The following is a 27,913-nucleotide window of genomic DNA, read 5'->3' as shown; positions in this document are numbered from 1 at the left end:
AGGGTGGGTGATGGGTATTGAGGAGGGCACCTTTTGGGATGAGCACTGGGTGTTGTATGGAAACCAATTTGACAATAAATTTCATATATTGAAAAAAAATATTAAAAAAAAAAACCCAGAAGTTTATTTTATATACAATAAAATTCCCCCCTTGCTTTTTTTAAATGCTAGCTAGAATTCCATTGTGGAAGTATTTAGTCTTGATTATTGTTTTAAAAATTAGATTTACCAACTTTTACATTTCATATATGTTAATTTTTATATTAAAATTTTCTTCTTCTTGGGCCATTTTAATAATTAATGTCTCATTAGGAAATCCTCTTATATAAGATTTTCAAGTATGTTGTCACTGAGCTGAATGTAATTATTTTAATCTTCTGTATCTATATTATTTCTCATCTTATACATTCTTCTTTATTTCTTCTTTAATTTATACTCAGAAAGAATTTAAGTACAAAATTTACTTATTTTAGTCTTTCTTCTTCAATAATGAAAGTACTTTAAATAAATCTTTTACTTTATCCCATAAATTTTTTTAAAGAGTTCTTTATAATACTTCCTGTGATTTCCTCTTTGCTCCAAGAACAATCTTAATTATGTTTTATAAGTTCCAAGTCATTTAGATTTGATACTCTATTATTGTTTCTACTTGATTGGCTTTTAGATCAGAGAATATTGCCCATAAAATGTCTACTTTCCTGATTTTAATGTTTCTTTTGTGAACAAGTACATGACCAATTTTTTATAAATGTCCTAAATCATACAAAGGAACCATATATTCTTCAGTCAAAAAATGTATAAGTACATTTACATTATGAAAAAACTCAGTTTATTGATTATATTATTCAATTCTTATATAGCCCACTAATTTCTGCCTATTAGCTCTGTCACTGTAAAACAATGTTCAAATCTTCCATAAATTATATTCAAGTTTTCCTTGCAATTCTCATTGCTTTCATCTTGTATCAAGTGCTAGCAGTAATGTAGAGCTCAGAAATTCTCATTCAGTGGTAATAAGAATGTAAATTGGCATGGTGACTTCGAAAAACAGTATTATGAAGTACCAGTGAAGATATGCATAGCTGTGACCACCAATTTCAATCCTGGAAAAATCCCCTCTGGCACCAGGATACATGGACTAAAATGTTCACTGCTGCTCTAATTGTAATATGAAAAAAATGTAAGCAACTCAAACATCTATTAACTACAGAGTTAACAAATTATAATATATCCATAATAGTTAATTACACAGCAGTAAAAATTAAAAAATATAGCTACACGCAACATCATGAAAAAAATCTCAGGAATGTAATAATATTGAATGAGGAAAAGATACAGAAAAAATAGCAAGATCTCATTTATATGAAGTTCAAAAATATTCAAAACTAAGCAATATATTAGGAGTACACCTATGTGTGGTAAAACTATAGAAAAAGAAAGGGAACAATAAACAAAATTCAGTGTACTGGTTGCTATCTCGGAGGGTGAGACTAAGACACAGGATTTGTCCAAGCGCACACAACAATTTCCAAGATAATAGTACCCTACTTTTTTCTAAAACTTAATCGTGTGCACAAATGTACTATAGTTATTTATGTCTTGCAACGATTTATAAATATATGTGATTTCCTAATATTTAATAAAAACAATAAGACAATAAAAACCTGGAGAGCAAATTCCTATAATGACTTTTGTGACAAAATTATCATTAATGGCTATTCCAGTAATAACAGGGAGGAGGCTTCTCTCATTTATTCAGTATTTACTGAGCAGCTACTATGTGCCCTCACTGTTCAGCACTGAGTGAACAAAATAACAAAATAAACAAAACCCTTATTCTATTGGAGGTTACATCCAGTGGGACAGAATCAACTCCTTATTGCTATTTTCTATGAACCAAGAGAAGCCATTTCTTTTACTAGTAACTTGTTCAGGTTTTATGGTGAATGTAAACTACGTTATATATATATATATATATATATATATATGTGTGTGTGTGTGTGTGTGTATATATATATATATGTATATATATATACACACACATATATATATGCCATATACATAATACATATATTATATATACCTGTGATTGAAAAATAGATCTTATTTTAGTATTAGAAAATTTTGCTATAAATTTACATTTTAAATTAAAATCATTCTTTTCTTACATATCGTTCATCAATCTGTAGTTATCATTTTCCAATAAGGGTTTTTGAGCAGCTACATATCTTGATAGATTCTTCCACCTAGGAAACAAGCAATCTAAATTGAAGCATGTCAAGTAAAGCAAATAAATACATATTAAATACACTTATGTATTCATAGTCCACATTTCTTATAGCCTTTGGTTAGAAGTCTTAAATTTATCCACTTCTGCAATAACCTTTGCAGGAACCAATACAGATTGTGTATTTTGGTCCCTTCACTTAGGGTCACAGAATGTATAACTTAATTACCCAAATACTTAAATATCTCTCTGGTCAAACCAATAATGTTCAAGCACAATGAAAAAGAAAACTAGTTATTCCATGTAATTCTACATAATTATCAAAAAAGAAAATTATGTTCGTTCAACAGTGGCAAAAATGAATACTGAATGATGGATCCCATTCTTTATTTCCACCAAACGCGTTAACAGCAAGTCAATGACACCTCTTTGACATGGAGCGCTGACAAGACTTAATTAACTAGGTGTGAATTTATCTCAACTTGTCATGAGACTACATTTATTTTCAGCCAGTACCAACCAATCCTCTTAGGTATTTCTAAGTTATTTTGTACACAATTTTTACATGTTAAAAGACTAATAAATAACCTACAGTCCTAAATTGTAAAGATTATATGTAACATTTATGTAAAAAACAATGTCTTTTATTTAAAATAAAGTGTTTCTGACCAATGATTTAAATTGTATCTGCCTAATTTGTGGTTTTTACACATTTGTACATGAATAAGTTTCAATCAAACTCAAAACTAAATATGTCTAATATGTGTTATCTAAGCAGAGGATGGGAGAATGGAGAATCTTTATTTTTTTTCTTTTGAAAGAGTGTATTAAGCCACTTTTGTTTTGTTGTGTTTTGTTTGGCTTTTTTTTTTTAGGATTCTATCTAAAGAAATAGAATGTTTACATAGACCATATGTAAGTATTATTATCTCTATCTACAAATGGCGAGCCAGGCTCTGAAAAATTTAGAGTATCTCCAAACCAGAAAATAGCAGAACAGAGACTCTTATCTAGATTCTCTATTCAAAATTTTGAATTCTTTTCACCACACATATTATTACCTCTCTTAGTTGGAGTGAGTGGCTTTCAGTATCAGGGGGAAAAAAATACCAAAAAGAGGAGAAATACTCTTCTAGTCTAAAGTTTAGAAAAGATACAGATTATTAAAAATTTTATTTTGGATAACTTCCACCTTTTCAGTAAAAATCTGAGTGTCCACTGTATGCCAGGCACATGGGAGACAAAAATGAATAAAAGTCCTTACTCTAAATAAAGGAGCACGTAGTGTAGCACAGACATATTCAGCGACAATTACAATAAAATATTATGAACACAAGAACACTGACATACAGAGGATGTTGTCACTTATGCAAGCAAGAGCAAGGGTGCCAGCTTTGGGTGGCCAGAGTCAGAAAACATTTCATCTAATCAACAAACATTAGGCACTGTGCCAGAAGCTGGAGCAGATAAATAAAACATACCGGATCATAGCTCTCCTTGAACTTGCATTATAGAAGACACTATAAACAAGCAAATAAACGAGGTCATCCCATGTGATACTGGAATGAAATAGATCAACATACAGAGAAGACTGGGTCACTATCAATTGACATGTCAAGGAAGAACTCCCGTGAAAAAATGAGGAAGACCTGAGACGTCAGGGATGTATACCATTTTGAATAGTTATTGTTTAGCCTTTGGGGGCAAAATCAGTATGTTTTTAAAAACTAAGTACCTTTATATTCTACATAAAGTTTACTTTCAGGTAATGGTGTCATTTCGCTAAAGCTCAAAATCTCTTGGTTGAAGTTTCATCATCACCCAGTTGAAAAAATAAAGATGAAAGATCCCTTCTCCTTTCAATAAACAGAGCTGTTCTCAGCAGAAGGTAGCCTGGGGTAGCGGCGACAAGGTGCTGATGGCACTGAGGGCTGTCCTCACCTAGGCCAGCTCTCCTGGAAGTGCGCTGTACGAAGGAGGGTGCGGTGCGCTCCGTGCAGGTGCTGGTGCAGGTGCCAGGTGCAGGCTGCCTTCTTGCCCTCACAGCTCGAGCTCGGCCACTACTAACGCATCTGTCCCAGGCCCGCCCAGCCCAGAAGGCTGCAGCCTCTGCCCTCCACCAGCAGCCTCCCACTTGGAAATGAAAAACCAATAGCCTAAGGCCCACCTCCTCCCACTTCCAAACACGTGTAACCACGAGCCTCTGGGATAGTCCTTGCAGATCTGGTGGCACGTGCCAAACGTGTGACGTCATACGTCACGCACAGGGCAGAGCCACGCCAGTTGGAGCCTGGGACAGAGACATTGGTCTCCAGGCGCAGGAAGGAGGGTCCTGAATTGCGTGTGTGGTATCGTAACACTCAGGACCTCTCAAGGGCCTCGGGATGTGGCGCAGGCTCCGAGGGGTTTTCTTGCCATCTCCTACAACTCATCCCTCAATTTTGGGAGTGCTTCGGGCCCTAGCAACTGAGATTTAAATGCGGACCCAGAGAACTGCGCTCCTAGCTTAAATTGGAGATCCTCTGGCCCCAGAGGTTTGGAGTTCAGTCTGTGGAGAAGAGTAAATGGGGCAGAATGTGGTTGATTTATTTGTGATGAAAACGAAGGCTCAAGAGACAAGGTCCTGCCATACATCATTTTGAAGAAAAGGAATGATGGATTTAGGAAGCCCAAAAATAGTACCAGGGAGCAGAAATATTTAATCCTAAAAGCTAACACCTTTCAATTCTTGTCAATTCAGTGTCCCTTATTTTTCAGAGGTTTATTCGCCCTCAAACCCTTTCTCCCAAAGTATCAAGTTTTTGTTAAAATTACACCAGCAGTAATTTTGGAAAATATCATCAAAAGTAATGTTGCATAATGTGATGCCAATAAGGGACCCCAGGATTAGAAGTTAAGAGACCTGGGATATTAGTGCCAGGCTTGATGTGGGCACCTGTAGGAACTACATTCCCTTGCCTCAAATTTATTGATCATTAAAGTAAGGGAGCTGAAACAGAGCTCTTAAAATTTTTTTTGACCTTAGCAATTGTGAGACATTATCACAGATAGTCATGCAAATTTTTGTAACTGTAGTTTTTCCAGGATCAAACCAGATATTAGGGACACTTAGTACAGGGAACAAATCAAGGATAGACTTAGAGCATACTGGCAAGAAAAAAAAAATAGAAAAATTCTTAGTCAAAGCAGTATCTCTAAAATTTAGTTTATTAAATTTTTTTTATTAACGTTTTCTATTTATTTTTGAGGGACAGAGAGAGACCAAGCACGAGCAGGGGAGGGGCAGAGAGAGAGGGGAGGGACACAGAGTGGGTTCCAGGCTCTGAGTTGTCAGCACAGAGCCAACACTAGGCTCTAACCCACAAATGGTGAGATAGTGACCTGACCCAAAGTCAGATGTTTAACTGACTGAGCCACCCAGGCAGCCCTAAAATTTAGTTTATCAAACCATTTGGTTTAATGTAATTGAATACAATTCAAAATTGACCCTTATTGGCTTGTATAAAGAGTAAATGCTGTCAGTTCTTTGGTTCTTAAAGAACAGTAGGAAGGTACAAATTTAGGTCTCCTGTTCCTTAGAGCTCGCAACCTTCTTTTGTTACTTTGTTGCTGACCAAAGTTTTCTCTTCCCTTTGTGGTCTCAGCTTTCTTACTTCCTACTTAGATTTGATTCTGGCCCTGTGCGGGTTTTTTGTTTTGTTTTTTTTTTTTTTGGATGTGTGTGTGTGTGTGTGTGTTTGTGTGTGTGTGTGTGTGTGTGTGTGTGTGTGTGTGTGTGTGTTAAAGTCCTATCACCAAATCTAAAACTTTTTCAGTCTTCATCCTTTTTGAGTTTTATAAGTATCTGATGCTAGCGATATCCCATACTTCTTAACATAAACTTCTTTTTCTTTCGTAAGATAAGTTTGTGTTTTATTTCTGGCTATTCTCTATGTCTTCTCTTCCTCCTTCCTCTCCTTTCTCCACACCCCAAAGTCTTGCACTTCATTCATTTTATCATTAAATTCTGTTTCATGGAAATCACATCTGAATATTGCCTTAAATTATTTCTTAGAAACTTTATAAATCTCTAACTCTAATACTATTCTTTGTCCAGAGTTTTCCAAATATTTGCTGAACAAAATAATAATAAAATCACCAATTATTGAGTGGTATCAATGTAAGCACTTAGTATATTGAATAAGTATTATGAAAAATTTTTAATGAAGTATTCTCAGATATGTGATAAATATATGGTATATATAGTACTCATAAGTCTTGATACTATACCCACTGTATATGTACTTCTGGCAAACATTACTGTATTTCACTATGTACTTGTGTATCTTATAATGCTATTGTAAATACTATCATTTTGGGGAAAAGAGTTTATAGTTATGAATAATAATAAAAGTAAGACATGAATTACCAGCTCTTGAAAAAATGCCCTGCATCTTTACCATGTGGAAAGCCAATGTTTGTATTAATAGAATAGCAGTTCTCAACTTTTTGGTCTCAAAAGCTGTTTACACTCTTACAAATTATTGAGAACCACCCCCCCCCCCCAAATTTTTGTTTATGTGATTTGTATCTATTGATAATAACATATTAGAAATTAATGCTGAGAAATTTAGAAAATACTTGTTAATTCATATGGTAGGCAGTCTTTATGAGGGCCCCCAATGATTCTTACCTGGTGGTATTCATGCCCTTGTGTAATCCCCTCCCCTTGAGCATGTGCTGGATTAATTGATTTTTTTTTTTTTTTAAGGACACGGCCAAAATGATGGGATGCCACTTTCAAGATTCGGTTGCAGAAAGACTGTGGCCCCTGTCTCTGTCTCTCTTTGAGGGAAGCCAGCTGCCATGTTGTGACTTTCCTGTGGAGAGACCGATATAGCAAGGAACTGATGTGTCTGATCGACAGCAGTGTGGAACTGGGTCCTGCTGACGGCCATGTAAGTGTGCTGAGCAGCTGATCCTGCCCCAGGCAGGCCTTAAGATGACTGCAGCTCTGCGGACACCTTGAATGTAGGCAACTTTGGGAGAGACCTTGAGCCAGAGGAACCCAAAGAAGCTGCACCTGGATTCCTGACACACAGAAATGGTGAGATAAGAAATAAATACTGTGAAGCCACTAAATTTTGGCATGACTTGTGACACAGCAGTATACAACTAATACAGTTTCTTTTAAAATAACAATATCAATCTTTTCATGAAAAATCACTATAGTTTTCAAAATAAAACACGTAGTGAGATGAGTGATATTGTTTATGTTTTTGCAAATCTCTCACATGTCTAATTTTATGGAAAACATCTGGCTTCTCAAATCTGCCTCTGAATTTAATCTGTTACAGTACATTATTTTGGTTGAAATACATGAGGAAATTTCAGCCTTAGACAGATATGTAGTTGTATAAGGAAGGAGTGTGTCAATACTCTTTGCTGATAAGTGTGGACAGTCTTCTTTGATCCTGTAACAGCATTCAATAGGTGGTAGTTTCCTAAGGGTTAGTTGCAACATAGAAATCATATACTCTTGTTACATTTAAATTTATTGGTCTGTTGTGTACTTTGACTGGATCTTTTACTAATGCATGATTTCGTGGCATCATGCATCGATCATTTGGATAATATCGGTTCTTTGATTTATGTAGACCTTCCACTGGCATGTTTCATCATTCAACAATTTCCCGGTATTCCCCTATTCCCCCCTCCCCCCCCCCCAAAAAAAACCCTCTTTGTTAATATTACCACTGCTCTTATCAGAAAAGTCTTTAAGTTTGGGGAAGCTATAGTATCATCTATTATTGCATAGCAAATTACTCAAACTTAGCAACTTAGAACAATAAATTTTAACTATTTCACAGTTTCTGTGGGTCAGGAATCCAGAGTGGCTTAGCTGAGTGGTTCCAGTTCAGGGTCTTTCAAAAGGTTGCAATCAAGCTGTTGGCTGGGCTGCAGTCATTTCAAGGCTAAACTGAGAGACAGACTACTTCCAAACTGACTCATGTGCCATTTGGCAGGCTTCAGAGGATCCACTTCCAAGTTTACTCACATGGTTGCTTGCAAGCCTTAGTTCCTTGCCAAGTGAACCTTTCCATAGGCTGCTTGAGTGTTTTCAAGGTGTAGCAGTTGGCTTTCTTCTCCCAGGGCTACCTCACAACCTGACAGCTTGTCCTAGATGAGTGATGAGAGACAGAGAGAGAGAGAGAGAATATGAATATAAAAGAGCTCACCTAAGACAGAAGCATAGTCATTTTATAACCTAATCTCAATATGACAGCTCATCACTTCAGCCATATTCTATTTAGTAGAAATGGCTGAGCCCACAATCAATGGTTGGGAAACTAAGCCCTGCCTCTTGAGGAGAACTGGATCAAAGAATATTGGGACATAGCTACATAACCACCACAAGTTGTCAAACTTATGGTGCCAGATGTAAGTTTTCCCAAATTCTAATTTTTGTTCTAAATTTATCATTGGCATTAAACACTGTCACTTGTTTTCCTTGAAATGACAACCTTCTTTCATTTTTTAAAAAATACCCTGGCAAACACTCAATGCTATATAACCATGGTTTCTGTCAGGTGTTCTTTCAAGTGAAAATTATATTCCATGGAAAAAGTCACTAATTCAAGTCACAGGTCAGGACAAGTATAATATTAGTTTTTCCTTGAGGCAATCATGTATTTCAGTATGCAGCAGAAGGGCTTTATGCATACTTCCTATTAACTCACACACAATATTAAAATGACATATATCCAAGGGTCAATATTTAATAAAATTGATCATTTTTATTGCTTCATCCAAGATATTCTTAGGTAAAATTGCCTTTTTTTGGGGGGGGGGGGGCAGACTGTAGTGCTCAGGACTTCAAACTGGGAAAACCATTGAAGGAATAGGTAAATCTGGAAAAGCTTCATGGGGAAGGGTGTGTGTTGAGATTAGCTGGAATTACATTTCAATTGACAGAGAGGAAGAAAGGTGGGAAAGGCAAGTAGGCAAAACCAATGGAGCTGGAATGAAATGGGCACGTTCTATTCAAGAGGAAAGAAAGGGAAGGCTATTTGGGAGCAAGCTGTGGATTAGATATGGGCACCTGTGGAGGGACCCAGCCTAACATCTCCACAAAATAGACTCCACCTGAAGGGGCAGTGTGAGGGAGGAAGGCTGCTAGAAGCCCATGGGCTTCTCAGAATGGTAAACCAGATAAAAGTGCAATAGGAGGTTACCAGTAGGGTTCCATATAGCACAGTCACCTTTGACTATTTGTGGTTCCCGAGGGCACCAAAGCTAGTCACAACCACATAGTTAAGTAAGAGCTTTCCGCCCCCACCCTCCAACCCCCAGCAAAACTCAACTAGGAAAGGAAAGTTTTAAATGGAATGAGATTAGTGTTTGGATTATTACCCCAGACTGGACTCTAGGTACTAAAACTTCATTTATTACATGAGAGCCAGCACAGAACTACAAAATCTACCTGGGATTTCAAGATAGTGAAGGTGGAGCACAGAGAGTCAGAACAGTGCAAATTTGAAGGACAGCTGGAGAAAGGAGATTGTTACTTTCAGCTTGCACACCACTGAGTTCTCCTGTAATAAAGTGGTTACAATAACTATTGAGCATTTATTTTTGCCAGGCTGAGGTTCAGCTGGGCACGTTTCCATGAATGGACAGGATGTATATATATTTAGGAGAATGGTGTTTTCAGAGTGATTGGAGCCAGGCTAACCTGTGTTCATGTCTCAGCTCTCCTACTTTAAAAAATGGGACACATTGTTAATCTCCTAGACTCTGGGTTTCCTCATCTATAAAATGGAGATAAATAATGCCTATAGTAAAATTAGGTTTCTAATTTAATAATATCCTAGTTTTAAAAAAAACAACAAAACACAGTGGACTAAAATACCCCATGATGTTACTTTTACTGAACTAAAGTTAATGGAGTATATTTAAAGGATCATTCAGTAGCTTGTTCCATTTACAACTGTACTAATAGTTCCATTTCGTGATACCAAGATTCTCTCAAGGGAGAAATTAAGAACACAAAATACTTGCTTTTAGTCAACAGAGTTGACTCTCTACCAACTCTGCCAACAGAGAGAAAACAAAACAAAACAAAACAAAACAAAACCTTCTCTGCGAGAAGTATTAAACATAACTCAAAAAACCCAGGTATTTAAAAATAATTATGGCAAAAATAAAACAGGATAATATACATATATATATATTCTCATGTTACCATCAAATTTATGGCAGAGAAACCGAGCCTGATTTGGGGGTTTAGATATATTGTTTCATATTTAAGAATAAGTATCTATTCTGGAAATAATCTTTAAGGGATGAAATACTACTTAGAGACCATTTGCTTACATATACTTAGAGGCATTAAGTGATTTTTCCCTTATCACCCAGCTGCAGAAGGGCACAAGTGGGATAAGAACCAAGACATTCTGACTCAAAAATGTACTGCTTTTTGGCATATTCTGCACTACTATCTACAAATCACTCCCATATCTTTATTTAAATAGAGCAGAACCTCTAGTGAGGAGCAGTCAGCACTTTGCTCTCATATATTGCATTTGCTTCATTTATTTCTTTAAAAGTTGCAGTGAAGCCCCATTTGATTTAAATCAGGTGACTTTTTTATTCAGTGAGATTAAGCTATATGTTCAAATGTTACTTTCTATTCTTTTGGAAGAGGAAAATTAAAATTAAATGTAAATAGGGGGAAACAGCCTTTGTTATATAAAAAACAAAGGCCTAAAATCCTCACTTCATATGGAATTCATAAATATATAAACATGCCAACGGGAAAAATATTACCAAAGACAACCATAAAGGATTCCTCCATTTATTTAACAGATATTTTCTTAATTTTTTCCATATATCCTGTACTCTGCTATGGTTTAGGAATAGAATTAACAAGTATTTGTTGACTTCATGTCATATTGCTAAGAAAAGGTTTATTGACAGTAATCCCATTTTGCAAAAATATGTATGTATATATGCATCAAAATATCGGGAAGGATATAAAGTGGTTATCAATGGGTGGTCAGATGTGTTTATGTGAAACTTATACAACAATGGACATGGATTTCTTTTGTGATAAAGTTTTATTAAAATGTCTAAAACTTACAGACATAAAATTATTCAATTATTTCACCTATTGTCAAGGGTTTTTTGGTAATAAAAATAAATGTATTTTATTCTTTTCTTATCCAATGGAAGATGGGTTCCAACAGAAATGGATTCCTTCCTTTCTTTTATACCACTAAAATCCCACCTTCTCTATCCTGCCCCCAAGATACCACAGATGCATAAACACGCACAGACAGACATGCACACAGAAACACAGACACATGGACACAAGACAGTCTCTCACACAATAGATACACATAAACACACCACACCACAGAAACACACACAGAGATACACAGTCTTACTAAAACTTACTTTTGTAGAAGTGAAAGAGTTTGGCAGAGATCTGAATGTTTTAGTCTTGGAAATAGCATTCATTATTCTCTAAATTGCTCAGTTCTTTTTTTTTTCATTTGCAACCCCTGAATGCAATATTTTTTCATGCTTGCATATTATAAAATGTATAAATTCTTTTAGTGGAAACATAGCCTGTTTAAAGCAGAAATTAATTTTCCTTTGTGAAATTATATTAGAGAAATTTACTTCACAAGCATTATTACCAGCTGATCTTTAAAGGTTTTAAAGAACTTAAAGGACTTACTTTTATTTATTTTTATTATTTTTTTAGTTTTTGAGAGAGTGGGAGCATGTGCAGGTGCATGGGGGGGAGGGGCAGAGGGACAGGGAAAGAGACATATGTAAAGAATAGTCATAGCAGTATTGTTTATGATAGCCCCAAACTGGAAACAATGCATAAATTCATTAACCCTAGAATGGATATATAAATACTGATACATTGACAGTACTGAAAATAAGTGAACTGTTGTCATATGTAACAATATGGGTGAAACTTCTGTAAATACCATTGAACAGAGGAAGCATGACACAACAGAATACACACACCATCAAGTTCTAAAGCAGGCAACTCTATTTTCTAGGATTACACACTTGGGTAGTGTATTGATATTCTCAAGCTAGGCAAGTGAAGATTGTTTAATAAGAGGTGTGGGAAGGGTTTGGGAAAAGCTATAAGGAATGGTACAGTGTCCTAGTGCCAATAAGAGCAGGAGGCATAACTATCCTTAGATGGGAAGGGGTAAGCAGATTGAACGCAGAAGGAGAGAGTTGCATGAAGAGTTAAGTCTCATAGGAACAGTGACCTTTGGTTGTTGTGATGTTTAATTTTGTATACCAACTGGACTGGGCCATGGTGTCCAGACATTTGTCAAACTTATTCTAGATTTCTGTGAAGGTGTTTTAAAATATGTAATTAACATTTATTAAACACATTTTTAGTACAGTTGACACACAATGTTACATTAGTTTCAGGTGTACAGCATAGTGATTCATCTTCTCTATGTTATGTTATGTTCACCACAAGTGTAGTTACCATCCGTCACCATACAACATGATTATAATATCATTGACTATATTCCCTATGCTGTGCCTTTTACTCCCGTGACTTATTCATTCTAGATTAACATTTATATAAGTGCATTTTGAGTAAAGCAGATTACCTCCATAATATGGGTAGGCCTCATCCAATCAATTGAAGGCCTTAATAGAACAGACTGACTTCCCTCAAGCAAGAAGGAATTCTGCCAGCAGTCTTTGAGCTTGAACTGCAACTCTTCCCCAGGTCTCCCGCCTGCTGACCTACCACACAGATTTTTGATTCACCAAACCTCCACAATTGTATGAGCCAATTCTTTAAAATAAATCTCTCTCTCTCTCTCCTTCTCCTTCATATATATGTATGCCATATATACATACATATATATGACATATACATATGACTTTTATGTCAGTTCAGGATGTATAACAGTATTATATATATAAACACACACACACACACACACACACACACACACACACACACACACACCCCATGTTGATTCTGTTTCTCTGCCTAACCCTGGTGAACACAGTTAGTAATAAAACCAACCCAGCTAGCCCTTGGGGAGACTCTCCAGGAGAGGAGGCAGGGGAGGAAAATATCCTATTTCATTCCACTCCATCTGATCTCCCTGTTGATAAATGCAAGTGGAAGCCAGAGGCCAATGGAGCTTGTTGATACAGTTCATACAAGCTAGCTTCCCCGTATATAGAGCAGGGTGGAGAAGTGAGAAGAGTGGGCCTGAGCAGGCAAAGAAAGAGTTAAACTTTATAAGGAAAAGCTGGGAAACTGTTACCATAAAATTCAGATTGGTGGTCACCTGTAGAAGTGTGAGAAAGTATCTAGAAGGGATGCATAGGTTGGGGTATTTCCTCACCTGAATGATGGTTAAATGGGTATTTGTTTTATAATTATTCATTAAAACATGCACTGTTGTATATTTCATAATTTACAATAATAAAAACTTGTATAATACTTGAGTTTTAAGTCCTAACCATTTTCCAGGTAAGCAAGTTTGCAGCATTTAAAATGGTCTGTTAAAAAAAAAAAAAAGAGGTTAGAATGGGAAAGAGCCAAAGCATAAGAGACTGTTAAAAACTGAGAACAAACTGAGGGTTGATGGGGGGTGGGAGGGAGGGCAGGGTGGGTGATGGGTATTGAGGAGGGCACCTTTTGGGATGAGCACTGGGTGTTGTATGGAAACCAATTTGACAGTAAATTTCATATATTAAAAAATAAAAAAAAAAATCTAAAATGGTCTGTTGAAAACACTAGAAATTTGCTACAGATAAGCATACAAGTCCTGACAAGTGAAGTAATTAAATAACTCAGGACTAAAAGATATTTTCTTTAAAAAAAAAAAAAAAATTGCTTTGAGCCAAATGGGGAAGAAAAAATAGTAACTAGAGACTCAGACATGTTTAAATACTGACAGTATTGAATAGCAGAGAGGTAAATGTCGAAGACACCAGAGAAGAAAGGGGAAACAGATGGAGTGCAGTTCCTCCAGTGTCAAAAGGGGAAGCACACACAGCACTACCAGAGGCTGGTGTACCAGCCTTAAATAAGATGAGGGAATCTATTGCACGGTAACTGAAGGGCAAAGAAAAGGATATATGTGGTGACATGTAAATTTGTTGGCTTAGTAGTGGGAAGCTGAGAGTAGTTCCCCATCTGATGCTTCCTTTGTCTTGTCTTGTCTTGTCTTGTCTTGTCTTGTCTTGTCTTGTCTTTTCTTTTCTTTTCTTTTCTTTTCTTTTCTTTTCTTTTCTTTTTTCTTTTCTTTCCTTTCCTTTCCTTTCCTTTCCTTTCCTCTCTTCTCCTTTCCTTTCCTCTCCTTTCCTTCCTTTTCTTCTCTTTTCTTTTTTCTTTTCTTTTCTCTTTCTTTTGAGAGAGAAAGAGCACAAGCAGGGGAGAGGAAGAGGGAGAGGGAGAGAGAGAATCTTAAGCAGGCTCCATGCCCAGTGTGGAGCCCAATTCAAGGCTCAATTTCATGACTGTGAGATCATGACCTGAGCCAAAATCAAGAGTTCAACAGTTAACCGACTGAGCCACCCAGGCACCCCATGATGCTTCCTTTTTCTCTGGGACAGAAAACATTAGGGAAGATAAGGAGGGAGGAGATGTCAAAGTCTGAGACAGAAGACAATGAGAAGGCTTGAACCACTCTGGAGAATAAGAGCAATAACCACATTTGGCAAGAAATACCCAGTGTTCAATTGAAGTTGGAGACTGTGAATTTGTAGCACCACCAATCTGCATGATGACTTTCTATAGTAAGATTTAGCCATTAAAATATGGGTATAGAAAAAATCAGACAGCTGGATTGATCCAGGGTTGGAGTTTTGGACTGAAGGACTACAGAACAAGGGATGTGAGGCTAAACACAAAGAGATGCACCATGGGATTTCAAATGGATAGGGTGGGAAATAAAGACAGAAGAGGGCTATCAGAGAAGGAGAACATGGAAGGGTCAAGGGTTTGGATATTGTATGAGAGCATGAGCAGGGAGCAACTAAATGATGGAAATGGAAGGATGAAGGTTGTGTGTCCAGGTTGTGGAATATCTGAATGTGTTGTTGTAGGTGTGGAACAGTTGTGGGTAATGATAATGCCTAGGGACAGGACATTGAAAAGGAGGGATAAAGTGGAGTGGAGGCGAAGGTCACCAAAGAAGAGAGGCTAAGAAGTTGAAAGAGTAATTCATGTGGACATTGACATCATGGAGGATCATGAACATATTTGGAGCAGAGAGAAAAATAGTGAACAATGTATGAAGTGGAGGTTGGTGGTTGAGTGGGAGGTTGCTAAATGACAGCAAGAGGAAAGATAGAAGGAAGTATAGCAAATGGCTCTTTGGATCAGAAAAACAGTTCTTCAGGAGGATAAAGGAATAATGGTCTGGTTCTCCCCTCTACCCCAATTGGAATTACAGAAGGTAAACTAGAAAAGTTTTGCAGGAAAAATGCATGGGCAAATCTAGGTGACCAGGATACATTATAGCTGGGCCTGTAGCAAGGAGGATATCAGGTTAAAGTGGCTGTAAAATTCAGGAAGAATTCACTCTAGAAATGCCCTAATATTGATTAGCAGGTGGTATTGATAGTCCCGATTGCCCAGGTTGGCTCTGGAAGATTCTAAGTTTTAGAAGTTTAGAAGATACCAAGTTTTCCCTGATATGAGAATCTAGAAGTAAAGAACACAAGTGCATTTAGTACAGTTGTTTGCATACTTGTTCCGTGGGCTATTAGATTCCTTTGAAGCTCTAGGTAAGAACCATATTTAGAAGATGGCTTTGTAAATGTGGCTGTTGGATGATCTTTGTGGCTAATCCCATCATGTAGATAGACCTTAGTCTCTCCTAAGCCTGAATCTGCCAATCAGAAGACAGAACTGTAGAAGGTTGAGCAAGTTTTAAATTGGCACAAATTTCCACTTGCTGGCTTAATTCCAATTAAACCATTTATTCATATATGCAAAACATCCTTGGGATCAAAATGACCTATACCTTAGATGCCTAATAAATGCTTGTTGAGAGGCACCTGGGTAGTTCAGTTGGTTGGGTGTCTTACTCTTGATTTTGGATCAGTCTTGATCCGAGGGTCCTGAGATCGAGCCCAGTGTCAGGCTCTGCGCTGGGCATGGAGCTAGCTTAAGATTCTCTCTTTCTTTCTCTCTCTTTCTCTCTCTCCCCCTCTGCCCCTCTCCCCTGCTCTCTCTCTCTCTCTCTCTCTCTCTCTCTCTCTGTCTCTCTCAAAAAACAAAACGTTTGTTGAACGGAAAGGATAATAGTGGGCTTCCCATGTAGACTTCCCTACAGGGAAAAGAAGGTGTTGGCCACATATCATAAGTTTCTAGGCCCTTTAATAGTTACCCTTCTCATTATAAATGAGCAAATCTAGGTTATACACTGGCTTCTTGTGCATTGAGTTAGCACAAACTCATCCATTGAGTAGGATCAGCTCTGGGCACCCTGACAAAATTAAGTTTCTGGACTTGCAAAACTGAGGAATGAGCCCTGGAAAATGTGACTTGACTGAGGCAATGTCATCCTGAAGCCAGCCTGAGCAGCCCAGCTGGCCTCTCCCTGTGACACTTCTAACTCAGTTGTTTAGAACAGCAACTGTATTTACATCGTTTTTAGCTCCTGCAATAAAAAGCTTTGAGACCATGACTGAGTTGTAAGCAAAACATCCTTGTAATCACAGTTAATGCAACAGGACTAAGTCATGTATTAGAAATCATAGTGAGTTAATAAAACCCAGTGGCTGAAGGTGTCTCCTAATTCTAGAGTCTAGTGTGGGGAGTTATTAACAGTGTATATAATTTGTGAATGTTCATGGGTAGTGACCTAGTAACAGACTGTTCCATTTAAGGCTACAGCTAGTGAGTACTAAAATGCTTGTAACAAAACAAAACAAAACAAAGCAAACTGCTTTTTTTGTGTGTGTCTGTTTTGTTTGTATTCTCTACTTCATTGCTTCTTGTGTTATGGCAGAGTTGCACATTTCTGAGTGTCTCATTCTTCTTGTTCACAGAATCATAAACTTTTCCCACTACTCTGAAGAGTTGGACATAATGACCAGTAAAAACAGGATTTTTGTCTGACATGGCAACCATTCCAATAACAAATACTGATGATCCTTTCGTTTCTGTTCACCTATAAAAAGGTAGTTGCTTACTAACCAGTTCAGTAAAATGTCATGTCTTGCTAGATTTCACTAGAAAGAAAAGAGTTTTCTTGCCTTTCAGAATTTCATGAGTTCTTATGATTTGCCAATTTGGTAGTAAAGCAAAATATGTGGTGGTGGGGGGGAACATCACAGTATAAATATGCATACCCTTTAGTTTTACCTGCTGGTAAGTAATTTAATCTTTATTTTTATATTAAATCAGCAAGAATATACTATGACTGAAAAGACAAAACTTGAGAACTTAAAGCCCTGGGCTTGCAGTGGGGAACTTATGCTGCAGCCTGGATGGGGATTTAGGTTTGAGCGTGGTAAGGGGTATTGCTCAAGTTCCTCTCTTTAGGGGAATATTTCAGTGGAAACTTTGAGAAGCTCTAATTGACACTGGGATGAGTCCAGAAGCATCTTTGCTTCGTTTCTGCTACTTACCACTTCACTGAGAAAAGTCTAGACACTTTTGAATGAAGATGCTGAATCTTTTAATGTAGATTGAATTGCTCTTGTCCCACCCTGGTCCTAAAACTGGAAGGAGCTTGTTACACCGAACATCTTGAGAAAGAACACTGGACAAGCCCCTTCATTAGCAGGAATAGTATCGGCCCTGTAGGAGTAGGGGAAAGTTACCAGTTGGGAATGGAGTTTGGATCTGGCTATAGCAGGGAAAGAAACTGGTAGTATAACTGGAAAGATAATAATAACTATGCAAGTCCAGATATTTTAATTTGAAGATGAGTAGTGAGAATAGCAATAAAAAATAATAATACTGAAGTCTCAGGTTAAGATTTAAAACATTGAATGGGCTCTAAAGAGGACCATGGAGATCACTGTCAGTAAGAATATGCCCAGGGGATCTCAGGATAAGGTGAAAAACAAAAGGAAGAGAAAAAAAAAATGTCCTTAAGATAAACTGAAAGTTTTAAATGCCTGAGTTAGGTGATGTTTGAATGCCAAAGGACTATTCCCCAAGGATACAAGCTGTTAACCAGCTGGGCATTTCTTAGAAAAAAAAAAAAAAGCTTCTAAGAAAATTTCAATTGTTCACTGTAAAATAGTTTTTCATTGCAGACAAGATTATAGAGTTGGGTGTGAAAAGTAAAAAGCAAGGTGAGAAAAATAAGGATCAGAAGTATTGTATGAGGGCAGAAGTGAGGTGAATTGGTTTGTTCTTGCCATTAAATGAAAAAGGAGGGGGCACCTGGGTGGCTCAGTCAGTTAAGCCTCCAACTCTTGATTTTGGTTCAGGTCATGAGCTTGGGGTTCCTGGGAACGAGCCCCTCATCAGGCTCTGCACCACGGAGCCTGCTTGGGGTTCTCTCTCTCCCTTTATCTCTGCCCCTCCCCCACCAACACTGTGTAGGCTCTCCCTGGGTCTCAAAGTAAACATAAAAGAGAAAACAAAAAAGAGAACATTTCAAAGCAGCCTTGTAAAATGCCCAGTTGGGATAATGCCCAATGGATGGTCATAGCACAGATGCATAGCAGAGATGGCAAGTAGAAGGAATATAAGAGATGGGGAAGACTTACGAGGAATCTACCATTGTAAATGGCACGACTTTTAGTCCAGTTAACAGTAGAGCCAGATTATAGTAATATTGAAAAAAAACTATCTTTTCATGTATTTAAGATTTTCACAAAGGTCTATCAGCAGAGTATTACACCATTTAAATCTAATATTTATATTAGATATATTTCTGTATAGCTACAAATGGAAATATTCACAAATATTATGCATAAGTAAATGATACAATCAATAATGTTTGATAAAGATACTTGTATATATATTTTTCAAGGACTAAATAACAGAGCAGGCATATTGAAGGCTGAACAACCTGATTTCTTTGAAGTTCAATCCTTTGAAAAATGCTGGTAGCAACAAGCAGTCCTGGTTCAAAGGAACATATGTTCTGGTATTTTTAAGTAACATTTTAACTGGAAAGCAGAACGATTGTTTGAAAAACACAATTGCACACAATGATAGAGGTGGGTGGCTACTATAAATTCAGACAAACAAATGCACATTTTACACCTTTTCTGAAAGAGTTTACGGTAGTTAGATTCTGGATTTTCACCTTGGCTTCTCCAAACAGAACTGACAGCATTGCAGCCTTGCAGTTTAGAAGAAATCCACTAGAAGAAATCCACTAAAAGAAAGAAGTAATAAACTGTCAGCTACTTCTCTGGGAAGAATTACCCAAGTAATAAAATGAATAAAGTCAACTTTTCTCATGACTGACTGTATGGTTACTGACCTTGGCATGTGACTCTGCTTAGGTTATTCCATGTGAAGTACATGCATGCTCTTGTTGTAAAAACAAAAAGATGCTAATCTTGAATTTTATGATTTTTGTGTGAATTTGCAAGCTTTATCTCTCATTAGATAAGTTAATACAATATAAATACATTTTTTACCAGGCAGGTTTCTAGGCACATAGGTCGGCAGTTTATCTGTGTTGCCTCCTCCTATCTCCTCTTTCTTTCCTCTCTCCCCGCCTCTCTCACCCCAGCAGTCAGCCCTGATGCCCTATTCAACAGCACAGGACTCCACTATGGTGTTTTCCTAAGCTTGCTCTCTAGAGCACAGCCCTAGCTACCAGATCTGTAGTCTCCAAACTTTTTTTGACTGAGTACCCGAATAAGAAAGAATTTTGAACACACTCTCAATATCTTTATAAATTACATGCATATATTCCTGTTAATATATAATGAATACAATAAAACATACAGAAATAAAGATATCAATAGATGAAATAAAGATGAAGCAAATTATATTTTAAATAATTTTAAACTGTATTAACAATAACACAAAATACATTTTCTTTAAAATGTTACTGTTAGAGCTTTTTAGAGAGAACAGTAATTCAGTATTTTTCTTAACTCTTAGTTTAACTCTTTGTGATACAGCAATGTAGATGTCTGCTTTTACGTTTTGTTTACTTCAAGTTTCTCTGAAAAGATCTCATGAAGATAAATGAATTTGAATGGAAGAACTGCTTCCTTAGCTGAGTTACTAAATCATAATACTTATTTTTCAGCCCCACTTTTTATGTAAAGATTTTTGTTAATATCTAATGATATTAGATACATACATTTCCAACTTGCCTAATGTTACTCATTTGTTTCTACACTCTAATCAGAAGATGTTGTAAATGTTTATATTTTTAACAAATGGCTTCAAAACCCATGGAAATTTTATTTGGAAAATGTTTAGCTAGGTTAAAAAAAGCCTATAGTATATGCATTTTTATAGGTTACATGCAATGTTTTCCTTCACAAAAATTACATAATGAAGGAAGTATTTTCATATATCAACACAGTGTAGTGGGTAAGGGCATAGACTCTGGAGCCAGTCTACTAAGTTGGAATCCCAACTCATTGTTTGTATAACTGTGGGCAAGTTACTTAGCCTCTTTCTGTGCCTCAATTTTCTCTCCTGTAAATTAGGATAGTAAGACATGTACTCAACAGGGTGAATATTAAATATTAATAAGTAGTAAATAAGTCAATAATAGTAAAACACTTACTATCATATCTAACATTTAGTAAGTATACTCAAGTATATAAAGGATTAAGGGGAGAATTCTCATGCCCTGAAGCTAAGAGTGTGATAATTAAAATGATTTTTGAAATCAGTTGGGTATCATCTATTAAAGTTGGACATACACATAACCCTGTGACGTAGCATACCCACTATATTTAATAAGAGTGGTCCTTGAGGCTTTGTTTGTAATAGACAAAAACTACAAATAACCCACATATGCATCTACAATGGGATGGAATAGTAAATGGTTGTATATATATCCATTGGATGTTATTCAGCAATAAAAATGAATGAAAGGAACAAACCACAGCTACATTCACATGAATGAATCTGACAGATGATGATGATCATAAGAATCAAGACACAAAAGAGTATATACAGTGTGATGCCACTTATAAAAAGTTCAAAAAGAAGCAAAATTAAAATGTTTGCTTAGGGATGCACATGTAGTAAAGCTATATAGAAAAATAAATAATCATCACAAAAGTCAGGTGATGATTATCTCTAACGAAGAAAAGATAACTGTAACTGGGGCAGGGGAAGGGGGCGGGCACCAGGTGTGTGTGTGTGTGTGTCTGCACATGTCCGTACCCTTGCATGAATGCTGATAATACCCTATTTTATGACTTGGGAGATGTTTAGGAAAGTTTATTTTATAATTATTGTGATGATTTTTATGCAATTTTCTGTGTACAGGTGTTATACTTCACAATGAAGAAAACATTTTAAAAACTCTCTAGAAGTCTCATTTGCACAAAATTAACTGCATTGTTAACATCTTATAGTGCTGTGTATTCTGGCCCCAACTTCTTTGCTGGAATAACTTCCTATAAAATGTACCATGAATGAATTTCACATGAATGCTCTCATATAACCTTAGCTTGGAATCCTCCCCTTCATTTTTTAAAAAGTTTTAGTCAAAACAATGAATCCATCGATGATTACACTTACACAAGTTTTGTATAAAACAGTTCTTATTTTTACAAATTCAATTATTATTTAAAACATCATTTCAAGATGTAGTTAAGAAAGAATATCTTCTCTACTATAATTTTTCTTTAGTGGCTCACACACAAAAAATGTCATTTTAAAATGTATTTCATCATCAAAACATAGTGTAGTAAATACCACACTGAAACAGAATCTATCATAACAGAATCTATCCACCATAACGTGACACATATTAAAAACATCTGTGCTTTCAGTTTAACTTTATGGTAAACTTCCCACATTGTATAACTTGTTCCAATACTTGTGTCTTTGGGTCTTTAGCAGTGTTTCATATGCATATTCTCAAGGTATTCACTGTCAAAGAAATGAAGTTGTTTTTTTCCATTTGTGTTCCATGTATAATTTCAGGGATTTTCATCTTGGCAAGAAAAAAAACTATTTTCCCTATCGTGTGTTGCTTTTTGACTTTCATTGTTATGAAAGCTCAGACAAAGCTTTTTAGCATTTGTAATATATGAATTTTCTTTAAAGTATTGGCTTGAATAGTACATTACTCAATATGCTGGAGATGCCGAGTTTTGCCTTCATGTTTGAATGCGTAGTTTTTAAATGGCCAGCTAATTGTAATCAGTTCAGAATATCATTATCTATTAACTATGATACACACCGGGTGAAGTCAGTTAGCAAAAATATATGTAAATTCATACTTAAAACAAATGTTCTTTATTATTTCAATGATTATGGCCAACTTGTCAGATCCGATTAATTCATTCATTTTTTACTTTGCAATGTGGCTTCCAAAGGACATCAGAAATGTCAACGCAGCCAACTGTGTTTGCTTATTCTTGCATTATTAACACTATCTCCATTGGTCCATGCTGTAACAGTTAGCTCACTTAAATATCCTACATAAATCCACTTAGACAGAAACTGCAACATGTGGCAATATGTTGAAAGCGAACAATGGAGAGAGCCCTCCCTTCTGTTCTGTGTGCTGCTGTGCTCCCACCCTCTCCCCAGAGCACCCCAGGTGCCTGTCCACCTATGGACCATGTGGGGGTGCTGCTGCCAGTCCTCACATTCAATATTAGTAAAGCTTGACTTCTTTCCCTTTATTTTGATAAAAGTATATGTGTTTGTACATAGAAGTCCAAATACTTTATTCTCAAATTTCAGGTTCAGGTTCATCCTCTGTACCCCACTTTAGAGACCCTTGCTCTAGACAGTCTTAAAATTTTGTTCCTCTTAATGTTAGAAATACCCTCTTTTTACTGAAAATAAACTTGAAACTCTAATATATTCTTTCAGGGGCTCCTGGGTGGCTCAGTCAGTTGAGCGTCCAACTCTTGGTTTTGGCTCAAGTCATGATCTGTTCTCTCTCTCTCTCTCTCTCTCTCAAAATAAATAAACTGAAAAAAAAAAAAATAAAACATAACATTAGATGACAATAACACTGCTCTGATTGACTCTGAGATGGGAGAAGGTGGTGCTCAGACCTCTCTAGGTATCTTTCTCCCCCACCTCCTCAGATGGAAAACTAGTTCCTTTGAAACACAGTTGGAAAAATCTTAATGCCAAGCCTAATTCTTCAGACCTACCCGTAGTAACACTTGCTTCCTCTCTAGTCATTAAGGAATCAGCATATTTCTCAAAGACTGGTATATTAATATTCATGATCTGGGAACCAGTAATAACTCTCTGAGTTACCTCACACATGCTTTAACGCTTTTATGTGGCTACATTATATCTGGAGATAAGAGCATCTATTAGAATGAATAGAAAATGGTGGCATTTCCACTGCAAAAATAGGGAAGCATGTTGTTTGGGGGGGAGGTGCTTGCTTGTGTGTTTCCCATGACCTTGAGACTGGAGGACTAATGATAATCCAATTTGTTATACCCCAGTAAAAGTAAATTTTTAATTAAATGCTACTGAGGGAAACTACAAATATATAAACCAAATAAAAATTGTAAATAAGAGGAAAATAATTATTAAAAAAGTAGCCTTAAGATAATTATAAAAAGAATCTTTACGATATCAAGAAATAGACCATCTGTGATCTTGTATTAGCCAAGATAAGTAACACTAGCTGCTATAATAATTGACCCTAAAATGTTTGGCTTAACTCAATAAAGATCTATTTTCTCACTCATGTCTCAGTACAATGCATGCTGTGAAGCAGCTCTGCTCTAACCATTCATTCAGGAACCCAATCTTCCTCCATGCAGCAGACCAACAGATTCAAACAATGGCTTCAACATTGACCTGGCTTCACCCAGTTAGTAGAGAGAGGGATAAAAGAGAATAGAGAAGGCACACTTTTCTTAACAGCTCAGTAGGGATTATATTCTGCTACCCAGAATTAATGATATGGCCTTATCTACATGTAAAAGCTTTGGAAAATGTAGTTCAGCTATGGGTCCTGGAAAAGAAGATGGGTTTGGGAAGCATCTAGCTGAGCTCTCTGGTATATACAGAGGGACCCCTAATCTATAATTAGTATTCCCAGGTCTGACTTTTGAAATCTCTTGGAAAGCCTCTACCACTCTCTTTTTTGTCTGCTGTAATAAAGGAATCTGCACACCAGTGTTAATTTCAGCTGTTTCCTGAACAAACCATGATCTTCCATGTCTCTACACCTTTGCATGTGATTTTCATATGATGTCTGTCTATTCCTTCTAAAACTTTCTCCCTTCCCACCTCCCTCCTCTTCATATTAGCAATTCCTTCTCATCTGTTAGGACTCAAGACACTGTTTACTTCCTCTGTGAACTTTTCTCTGGTGACACACAGGCATAGTCTCTTCTTAATGTTCACTGAATTTTAACCTTGTACTTTGTACCTACCTCTGCTGCTGAATGCATAAGCTTGTATTATGATTATTTAAGCAACCAGTATGTTTTCAAAGGATTGGGTGCATTAATATTCACAATGTAGCGACCATTAGTTATAGACTTGGTTTCTCAAGGGTAACACCTGAGTCTTATGTATCTTTGTATCTCCCATGCTACCTACCATAGGCCTGGCTCCCATACTCAATAATGGAGGAGAAAATGCATGCTTCTTCCTGCCATTTCCCAATCCCCACCCCCCTTTTTTGTATTGTGACAAAACATAAAAATATAACATGAAATTTACCATCTTCACCATTTTAAAGTATACATTACAGTAGTGTTAACTATATGCACCTTGTTTGCATTAGATCTCTAGAGTTTTTTTCATCTTGCAAAACTGAAACCCTCCTTGTTGAACAACTCTATTTCCTCCTACCCTCAGCCCCTGGTAACCACCATTCTACTTTCTGTTTCTAAGAGTCTGACTACCTTAGATACCGGACATAAACGGAATAATGCAGTAGTTGTCTTTCTGTGACTGGCTTATTTCATTTAGCATAACACCCTCAAGATTCATTCATATTGTAACAGATGACAGGATTTCCTTCTTTTTTAATCCCAAATAATATTTCATTGCAGGTACATACCACAATTTCTTTCTGCATTCATCCATTCTAATGTCTTTGTTTTTGACCTGTGGTTACCAGAAGGGATTGACAAAATATATTTTCTATTGACCCAAGAGAAAAGGTGATCCTATACTCTTAGGTATTTCAGGATGGTTTAGGTTCTAAAGACTAAGGGAAATTATACTTAGTGCAAGGGAAACTAGATTTAAAAAAAAAAAAAATCAGTGATAGGGCGCCTGGGTGGCTCAGTCGGCTAAGCGTTTTGACTTCGGCTCAGGTCATGATCTTATGGTTCATGGGTTTGGCCCCTCATTAGGCTCTGTGCTGACAGCTCAGAGCCCGAGCCTGCTTCATATTCTGTCTTCCTCTCTCTGCCCCTCCCCTGCTCACACTCTGCTTCCCTCTTTCTCTCTCTGTCTCTCTCTCTCTCAAAAATGAATAAACATTAAAAAAAATTGTAAAAATAAAAATCAGTGACTACATGAATAATGCCTCTTGCTATACCCTATGAGCATGAGAAACTATATTATACTGCTTCCAACTGAGCAACAAGGGCCCATAATCAAAAGCTGTTCACATTCCAAAGGCCTCTTATCCTAGTCTTTTCACTCCCCTACTCAGTACCTCAGTCCCTCCTCAGTACCTCATACCCTCAAAATAGCTCTCTTGAGAAAAGATATTTTAAAGTAGGGCAAAATGAATAAATAAGGAAAGGGAGAAATAACTCTTTCAACACAGAGCACTTGTGAGAATTTTCATGTTTATGGAGAAGCTGAGTCCCACAGTAACCTCTGGCCCTTCTTGGTATTAGTGGACTCAGGTGTTCATTTGCATTGGGATAGTTCGAGGCCCTTCAGAGGCAGTCATAACCTTTACTTCAGTGAGTTATCATGAAGGAATCTGAAGTATCCTTGCATTATTAGCATGATCGTTATTTTTTCAGTAGGTCTAAGGAGTTATTAAATAGGTAGCCTTAATGTGTACTGGAAAATCTCCAAATAAACTAGCATTTAGCTTATCCGTATGTTAAACACCTCACACGTAACTTCTTAACATTATCACAATAAGAACCCCAGCACTCAAAAAAAAGAAAAGCTGCAGTTTTTGGTAAACTATGCCAAATATAGCTTGAAATAGTAAATAATCCCTCAAAAGCGATATTAGCAAATTAATTGCTGTGTGAACAAAGAACTCTTTCTGCCCCAGCATGAATGTTGCCTTTATTTTTTTCTCCCAAGTATGATTTTAGAAAACAGCTGTAGTGCATGTTGACAAATGACAAAGCGGGAGACGTGGTAAAACACTTTCGGTCAAGGCCAAAAGGGGAAAAAAATTGGGCTGCTGGAGCGGCCAGCAGGCTTGAATGCCTAGCTTCCCCAGCCTCCCTTTTCCCCAGCCTTTAGGGAGCGGGGGCCTCACCGCCCCACCCCCCTTTCCCTGGCTCTGGTTACAGCCTTTCGAGTTGAACAAACTTGCTGCAGGCGGATTGGCGATCAGGAGCTCTCCGGCTTGGGCGTTGTATTTATTAATTTATATTCCGCGGGGCCCTTGCGCGGGCCGCTCCTTTGTATCCGGCAGCCGCTGACTGGGCCCGGGGCCCCGGCGGGGAGCGCGCCCCCCGCGTCCGCTCGACCCCCAAGGCCAGCACGTGCTGCACCCGCCCGCCCGGCCCGCCGAGGGGGCGGAGGCCCCGGCTTTTCTCCTAACTCACTCTCGGCCAGAAGGAGGAGCCGCGGCAGCAGAAGGCGACAGCTGCCCGGCCCGGGGAGCGCGGCAGAGAGGGGGCTGCAGCGCCCGGGCGCCGGGCCACTCTTGGCGGCGGCGGCGGCGGCGGCCGGGGAGGCGGGGAGCGGCGGGCCGCTCGGGATGTTCCCGGGCACTTCCTGACTGGCTGGCAGCGCGCACACGGCCCGACTCGCACGTCTCCGGCCCCCTGGTCGCTCGCTCGCTTGCTCGCGCGGGCCCGCTCTGCGTCGGCCGCACCGCGGTGGAGGCGCGCGAAGGAGACGCGGCCGGGGATGAGCTGATTGCGGGTGAATACGCCGCCGCCTGGCCCCGAGAGGCCGCGAGGAGCCGCTTTTCTCCGAGTCGCCGCCCTGCCCTTGGATTTGAGATCATGTACGTACGCGTCGCGGTCCTGCCATTGTCTCTACCCCAACGCGTGTCGTGCGCCCCAGCGCGAGGGGCTTTCGCTCATCCTCGCCGCGCGCTGCCCCCCGCACTTCCTGTTCTGATTAAAGAGATCCTCGCGCTGACCACGCGCCTCTTCTCCCCCCTCACCCCCTCCCTGTCGTGTAGGTCCATTCACATCGTGGCGCTCGGGAACGAGGGGGACGCGTTTCACCAGGACAATCGGCCGTCGGGGCTCATCCGCACTTACCTGGGGAGAAGCCCGCTGGTCTCGGGGGACGAAAGCAGCTTGTTGCTGAACGCCACCAGTACGGTCGCACGTCCCGTGTTCACCGAGTATCAGGCCAGCGCGTTTGGGAATGTCAAGCTGGTGGTCCACGACTGCCCCGTCTGG

The 27,913-nt window shown here is 38.1% G+C and overlaps 1 protein-coding gene and 2 long non-coding RNA genes across 5 annotated transcripts in view; 2 read left to right on the top strand and 1 right to left on the bottom strand.

Moving 5' to 3' along the window:
- Positions 1-4,129: 4,129 nt before the first annotated feature.
- Positions 4,130-19,429, top strand: LOC132681163 (uncharacterized). Of its 3 annotated transcripts, none has more exons than XR_009610897.3 (4): positions 4,130-4,575; positions 6,978-7,313; positions 17,285-17,416; positions 19,228-19,429. It is a non-coding gene; the product is annotated as an uncharacterized LOC132681163 (long non-coding RNA). The 3 variants fall into 3 exon arrangements; XR_009610896.3 differs by having other exon boundaries at positions 4,130-4,847; XR_013555977.2 differs by lacking the exon at positions 4,130-4,575 and having other exon boundaries at positions 5,981-7,313.
- On the bottom strand, positions 8,335-27,878 carry LOC144616618 (uncharacterized). The gene is made up of 3 exons (XR_013555978.2): positions 27,770-27,878; positions 19,507-19,564; positions 8,335-8,386 (listed from the first exon to the last, which is right to left on the bottom strand). It is a non-coding gene; the product is annotated as an uncharacterized LOC144616618 (long non-coding RNA).
- Positions 27,313-27,913, top strand: part of RHOBTB3 (Rho related BTB domain containing 3) — a 52,719-nt gene continuing 52,118 nt past the window's right edge. Inside the window, exons 1-2 of the mRNA XM_060635349.3 lie at positions 27,313-27,507; positions 27,688-27,913. Coding sequence (XP_060491332.1) covers positions 27,506-27,507; positions 27,688-27,913 — 228 coding nt within the window. The 5' untranslated portion in view covers positions 27,313-27,505. The remainder of the gene's footprint in view (positions 27,508-27,687) is intronic.

This window comes from Panthera onca, chromosome A1 (assembly GCF_046562875.1).
Source record: "Panthera onca isolate mPanOnc1 chromosome A1, mPanOnc1 haplotype 2, whole genome shotgun sequence".
In the NCBI taxonomy this organism is placed as follows: domain Eukaryota; kingdom Metazoa; phylum Chordata; class Mammalia; order Carnivora; family Felidae; genus Panthera; species Panthera onca.
Note: the sequence above shows the minus strand (reverse complement) of the source record. Positions and strands in the feature narration are given on the sequence as shown.